The 7,151-nt window shown below is 41.6% G+C and overlaps 1 protein-coding gene across 1 annotated transcript in view; it reads left to right on the top strand.

Moving 5' to 3' along the window:
- The window catches only part of TMPRSS15 (transmembrane serine protease 15), a 59,998-nt gene extending 59,202 nt beyond the window's left edge, over positions 1-796 (top strand). Inside the window, 1 exon segment of the mRNA XM_075084515.1 lies at positions 596-796. Within this exon segment, the coding sequence (XP_074940616.1) occupies positions 596-796 (201 nt within the window).
- Positions 797-7,151: the final 6,355 nt, after the last annotated feature.

A 7,151-nucleotide genomic window follows, 5' to 3' on the forward strand; every position in this document is an offset into this window, starting at 1 on the left:
ATAGACAATGAAAAATCGTCATTGTTTTCTTTCTGATCAAAACAAGACACTCATGGCTGACTCATCCCCCAGTCAGGCTGTGGGATGAATCAAATTTGGTCTCCCACACTCTATTGCAATGCTGCATTTGCTGAACTATTGAGAAGGAGGTGTGATAAAAGAATGCCTCCTCTTCTGGCAAACTTGCCATCTTGTTCTATAAATTTGAAATTGCAGAAACTCTAAGGTAACTGAAAATAGAACTGCATTTTGCCTGAATAGATTAAACTAAAAAATAATCCTACACATTTACCCAGGCTTTGTGAAAGATGAAGAGCTAAACGTAATAAGCAAAAAAACCAAAAAATTTGAAATCCAGTCCTGTATTGGAAGACTGATAAAAGCTTAAGATCACATCCTTTAGGAGAAAAAAAAAACTCTTAAGATTTCTTTTCCACATGGAAGACTTGATCACACTGATCTCACTTCTGGTGCCCAAGACATACAGGACTACAACATCTCTACGATTAAGGATCAACACGTGCTAAGCAACATAAACAGGCTCCGATTCAGAGTTGACACTGTTCACTTTTAACTTTTGAATTTCATATTACAGGGAGATTCAGGTGGCCCTCTGATATCTGAAGATGGTAGCAAGTGGTTCTTGGTTGGTGTAACATCATTTGGCTATAAGTGTGCACTTCCCAAACGACCAGGAGTATATGTTCGAGTCACCATGTTTGTGGACTGGATCAAAAAAATCATCTATTAGCTTGATTTTTTTTTTTTAATGACAGAAATAGAAATTAAAGGTTGAAAGCAAGCCATTGTATAATGATATAAACCAGACTGGCATTCCAATCTCACAGTCAGAGGAACTGAATATTTAAATTTTGAGGAATAAAATATTAATAATTGAGAACTCCATTACCAATTGTGAACAATATTTCAAAACAGATGCTGTGGTTTGGTAACTAGTTTTACCATTTTACTTTTTCTTGTATATGAGACCACGGGGAAACAGTTTCTTTGAAGACCAATGCATTAAATGCACAGCAGAGGGCTTTACAAAGCATGGATGGTAAAAAAGAAAAGTTTGCAAAGACCAAATGTTTTAATGAAAAATAGCCTAAATTATTAATTAAAGTCCAAGCATTACCTGGCTTCATGTTTTTACAGTGTATTTTTCAACAGGCATTTTCATTTCAATCCATAGTCAACTCTTCTCAGTAATCGCAGCATGTATCTAAATGAAGGTATACATTATCTGTTTAAACTGGGCTCATGGGAGTTCTTCTGTCTTATCTATTACAGAAAGCTCTGGAATGAGGTTTATGGATTGTGCATAAAGGCCAATCATGTATCATGCTGCTATCTAATGAATAAACTGAATGTAAGCCAAAAGTTCTCTCGTGTAATTTGTTTGGAATTAATAGAGTTAAATAAGCATTGAATATAGCATTTTAGTCTTCTCTTTAGACAAGGGGTTTGGGTTTTGGCAATTATTCAAGCAATTATAGATATGTGCTTGTGCACACCCAAGCACAGACTCACAATACTGCAACTTCCTCTCATAAAAAGTAATGTTTTTCAATAACATCTGACAATAATGAGTATCAGCTGTTCCTGGTGAATAAAAAGTAATAGGGTTCCTTTGATATATTATATGCTTTTTTTCTGTACTGGTGACTTTTAGTACTGATTTTGTGCTTTGTATGAAAAACTATCGTGATAGCTCATTACAGCATTCTAAAGGGGAAAGAATATGAAGAAAAAAGGGGGTTTTATCTTCTTGAGCTCTTTTCTAAATAGGTTTCTATAAAAATATAATTATCTACTTGTAGAAATGCCTTAAATTCAATGGTGTCTTAGTGTAATGTGATGCATCTCCTTTATTTCTGTTTTCAGCCTAATGTAGGAATTTAATTTCATATATTATTAAAAAGCACTGCATGAAAATACAAAATGCATTTTAACTTACTGTGTATGTGTATCTACACATATATACAGAGTTGTACAAATTTTTAAGGAGCTCCCACGCTTGGTGCTTACGACAATAAATGTAGGTATGGAGTGCCCAAAATGCAAGGCTAGCTTACAAACACAGATTAGCAGTCACTTATAGAAAATATCAAGTCCCAAACTGTCTTCAGGTCTTCATAAGCATTAAAGGATTAAATTCAGACCAAAATATTTAGCTTTATCAATACACCTGTGGCCACAAGGAACACAGACAGATGTAATCAAGCCAAAGAAAATATAAAAGCTGCTTTAGACACCTTCCTTCATATGAACTACACATTTTTTAACATTAAAAGGTTAAAGTGTGGATAACTTTTTGACACAGGTGGTAGAGGATCCAATGAAGAAAGATGTGCTGGTGGACCTTATACTAACGAACAAAGAAGGTCTAGTTGAGGATGTGAGGGTTAGGGGTAGCCTTGGCTGCAGTGACCATGAGATGGTGGAGTTCAGGATCCTGCGTGGTAAAAGCAGGACAAGTAGGATTACAACCCTGGACTTCAGGAAAGCTACCTTTGGCCTCTTCAAAGACCTGCTTGGAGGAATCCCATGGGTTAGGGCTCTAGAAGGTAATGGGGTCTAAGAGAGCCAAACAATATTCAAGTACCACTTCCTCCAAATGCAAGATTCCCTGTGAGGAAGAAGTCAAGCAAAATATCCAGTAGACCTGCATGGATGAGTGAAGAGCTTCTAGAAAACCTCAGAAGGAAGAAGGAGGCCTAAAGTGTGTGGAAAAGGGACTGGCCACTTCGGAGGTATATAGGAACGTTGTCAGGGCATGCAGGCATGTGACGAGGAAGGTCAAGGCCCGCTTGGAACTAAATCTGGCAAGGGATGTCAAGGATAACAAGAAAGGCTTCTTCAAATGCACCCGTAGTAAATGAAAGACTGGGGAAACTGTGGGCCCACTGCTGAACGAGGTGGGGGCCCTGGTGATGCAGGATGCAGAGGAGGCACTGAAGGCTGCCTTTGCTTCAGTCTTTACTGCTAAGGCTGGCCCTCAGGCACCCCAGCCCCCAGAGGAGAGAGAGAGAGAAGATCTGGAGAAAGGAAGACTTGCCCTTGGTTGAGGAGGCCTGGGTCAGAGATCACCTAGGCAAACTGGATCCCCACAGATCCATGGGCCCCGATGGGATGCACCCATGAGTGCTGAGGGAGCTGGTGGATGCTATTGCTAAGCCACTCTCTTTGAAAGGTCATGGAGGACAGGAGAGGTGCCCGAGGACTGGAGGGAGGCCAACGTCACTCCAGTCTTCAAAAAAGTTGAGAAGGAGGATGACCCAGGAAACTATAGGCCAGTCAGCCGCACGTCCATCCCCAGAAAGGCAATGGGGCAGTTCATCCTGGAGGTCATCTCCAGGCACGTAGAGGAAAAGAAGATTATCAGAAGTAGTCAACATGGACTCACCAAGGGAAGATTATGCTTGACCAACCTGATAGCCCCTGTGGTGGCATGACTGGCTGGGTAGATGAAGGGAGAGCAGTGGGTGATGTTTACCTTGACTTCAGCAAGGCTTTTGACACTGTCTCCCATAGCATCCTCACAGGGAAGCTCAGGAAGTGTGGGTTAGATGAGTGGGCAGTGAGGTGGGTTGAGAACTGGCTGAACAGCAGAGCTCAGAGGGCCATGATCAACAGCGCAGAGTCTGGTTGGAGACCCATAACTAGCGGTGCTCCCCAGAGGTCTGTGCTGGGTCCAGTCCTGTTCAACATAGCCATAAGTGACCTGGATGAAGGGACAGAGTGTACCCTCAGCAAGTTTGCTGATGATACCAAGCTGGGAGGAGCGGCCGATACACCAGAAGGCTGTGCTGCCATTCAGCAAGACCTGGACAGGCTGGAGAGCTGGGCCGAGGGGAACCTCGTGAAATTCAACAAAAGCAAATATAAGGTCCTGCACCTGGGGAGGAACAAAGCTATGCACCAGTACAGGCTGGGGGCTGAACTACTGGAAAGCGGATCTGTTGAGAAGGTCCTGGGAGTGCTGGTGGACAGCCAGCTGACCCTGAGCCAGAACTGTGCCCTTGTGGCCAAGAAGGCCAATGGTATCCTGGGGTGCGTTAATAGAAGTGTGGGCAGCAGGTCAAGGGAGGTTATCCGCCTCCTCTACTCTGCCCTAGAGAGGCCACATTTGGAGTGCTGCATCCAGTTCTGGGCTCCCCAGTTCAAGAAAGACAGGGAACTGCTGGAGAGAGTCCAGCAGAGAGCTACCAAGATGATCAGGGGACTGGAGCAGCTCCCTTACGAGGAAAGGCTGAGACACCTGGGTTTGTTTAGCCTGGAGAAGACAAGAGCGAGGGGGGGAATCTCTTCAGTATTTATAAATACCTGAAGGGTGGGTGTCAAGAGGATGGGGCCAGGCTCTTTTCAGTGGTGCCCAACAACAGGCCAAGGGGCAATGGGCACAAGTTGGAACACAGGAAGTTCCACCTGAATATGAGGAAAAACTTCTTTCCTGTGCGGGTGCCAGAGCAGGGGCACAGGCTGCCCAGGGAGCGTGTGGAGTCTCCTTTCCTGGAAATATTCAAAACCCACCTGGACACGTTCCTGTGCCCCCTGCTCTGGGTGTGCCTGCTAAAGCCGTGGCGGGGGTTGGACAAGACGATCTCCAAAGATCCCTTCCAACTGCTACCATTCTTTGAGTCTGTGTAAAGTTGCAATAGCGATCTTTTGCAGTGGACTACTGTTTCTCCTGTTACTCTCCTTCACTTGAAAACAGCCACTGAAAATAAAGTGCATTTTGCTATCAGTAGAAATTGATATGGGTGAAGCAATTATGTTAAAATGCTTAATTAAAGTGCAACATGATTTCTGCATTATTTACCATACATCACTATTGTAAATGGTGTTTCTGTCTGTTAGTGAAATACAAGAGCCAGCTCAAAGCAGATCCAGTTACTAGAAAATATTTCCCAGAAATACAGTAATATACTTCTATTTATGTATACTCTTCACTTCCTAAAATACAAAACATAGAAGAATATTTTGAGCTATATGTTAATAAACCATCCCTCAGACTACAAAATTTCCCAGTATAAACTCTGGTATAGAAACATATATGTAATATAGACTAGTAGAATTAAAAATAAACATTTTTTTCAACTAATTTATGTCTAGATAAAACTAACGTAACCTTAGTCAACCCAATTCTAGCCTTCATTCAGCGTCCATTACTTCATTTGCCTGAATATTAACCTGTGGAGAAACCACTCCTTACTATATTAAAACATGGGCAGAATGGATTTTCAGTTGAGTCACAGGTCCAATATGCTTTGAAATAGGCCATGGAAACTTGATGCTGTCTTACACCTGCTTGCACCCAAAAAGTTTAGACGACTAAAGAAGGAAACAAGAGCTTTTTCTCAGATGCTTCTTGCTTGCAAAAGGCCAGGATCATTATCAAAAAAAAAGAAAAATTATATTCTCTGGGGAAAATAGGGGTGGTGGGAGTAAAATATTTTTAAAATGCCAAACTGAAGCCATGCCATCCATCTGAGGACTAGCTAAGGTTTACTGTTCATCCTTCAGTTCCTTGCCTCACCTACTGCAGCCATTTGGAAGAGATTTAGAGAGGCAGTGTGCAGAAGGGAATGTGATGACCGCAATGGGACCCCATAGCTGTACATAAAAGCTTATTCAAAGTGGCTCTATTTGATGAAATCTGTCACCTTACATTGGAAATCATTTTCCTTTCTCCATTCTGTAAAGTTTAATGTGAATATGAAGGACAGAGAGGGTTGGGGTTTGTTGTTTTTTTTTTCTTTTTAAATATTAATTCTGTTGCCACTAATGGACCATGTCATGTAAATACCTGCTGATTTTCTGGAAGCCCCAACAAAATCCTAAGGAAATACCAGCATAAAGTCTAATTTCTAGGTATTCTCTGCAAGGGTGAAACGCTTATCTTTCCCCCTTTCCTCTTTTACCCTTACTCCTATCTCCCTTTTGTGTTTGGAAATAAGGGAAATAAAGATGAAAGAATTTGTGTATGTATGGGATTTGTCACCTACTTAAAGGTGGAAGTCATAAGACTATAAGTTTCATTTGTGCACCGTTTGCAGCTGTCTACACAGGATTAAGATAGTTTAGGTTTTACCTGGTATCTCGGAACGACATCCTAAGTGAAGGAAATACAGGGAAGGAAACTATTCCCTCCCCTAAGCAGGTGATATGATACAGAAATATTTTGCCCAATAATCAGTATTTCTTATCTATGTATAGAATCTGAGTTCATTACAATATAAGCATTGCATGCCACTTTCCATTCTTCCTTCACACAGAGTGTAAAGACTGGTCCATGTTGATAACTGCCCAGCAGTCGCCTTCACCCTGCAAGAAAGACATCTGAAGGTATTTGCATTCTCCTAATTGCTGCATGGAAATGACTTCTGTCACTTCTGCTGCATTTATCAGAATATTGATTGCTACACCTTTACATGTCCCTTGGAAGTACAAAGTATCAAGAAACAGTTTTATACAAATCTTCACTCTCCCTCCTTCCCTTGAAGAGTTAAACCCTTCAAGACTATATGTAAAAAAAGTTTGTTACTGCAACTGTTCCCAGGGAAGAGGAGTCTCTTTTGCCCTCAGCTGAGTTAAGCAGTACTTAAACAATTCTGGCCTTGGTGATCAGGCAGGATCATAATATTTTCTCTCTATTTACAATCATTACAAAGGAAATTGAGGTAAGGGCTTGAGCAAAGAAGTTGTGACTGACTGGAGAAACTAAAGAATATTTTAATCTGAACTACAGAAGGCGGCTTCTTCAAAGAGGAATTAAAAACGTGGCAGAACAGCAACTTTACGGTGCTTCAGTAATAACATTGCACAATTAGTATCAGTGGTACTGAACTTTAAATTTTTTTTCCCTTTACTCAGAAAAATTGAGAGAGATTTGCCTCTGAAGTTCAAACTGTGGTCAACATCAGCTAGCACAGCGTAGGCAACCCAAAGAGTAATATGCTTTCGCTTCTGTCCACCTCTCCGCAACTTTCACCTAGCAGTAGTTTTGCATCTGTGTTAATGGAAAGCCAGCTAGCACGAATTCGTGCTCTTGAACTCTTGCTGCAGTTGCAGCAAAATCCCTCAACTCTCAGCTGCAGCACCAGCCAGAGCGCTATTGCTGCCACCCCAAGATCTACTCCTAATGA

This window comes from Phalacrocorax aristotelis, chromosome 1, assembly GCF_949628215.1.
Source record: "Phalacrocorax aristotelis chromosome 1, bGulAri2.1, whole genome shotgun sequence".
NCBI classification, from domain to species: Eukaryota; Metazoa; Chordata; class Aves; order Suliformes; family Phalacrocoracidae; genus Phalacrocorax; species Phalacrocorax aristotelis.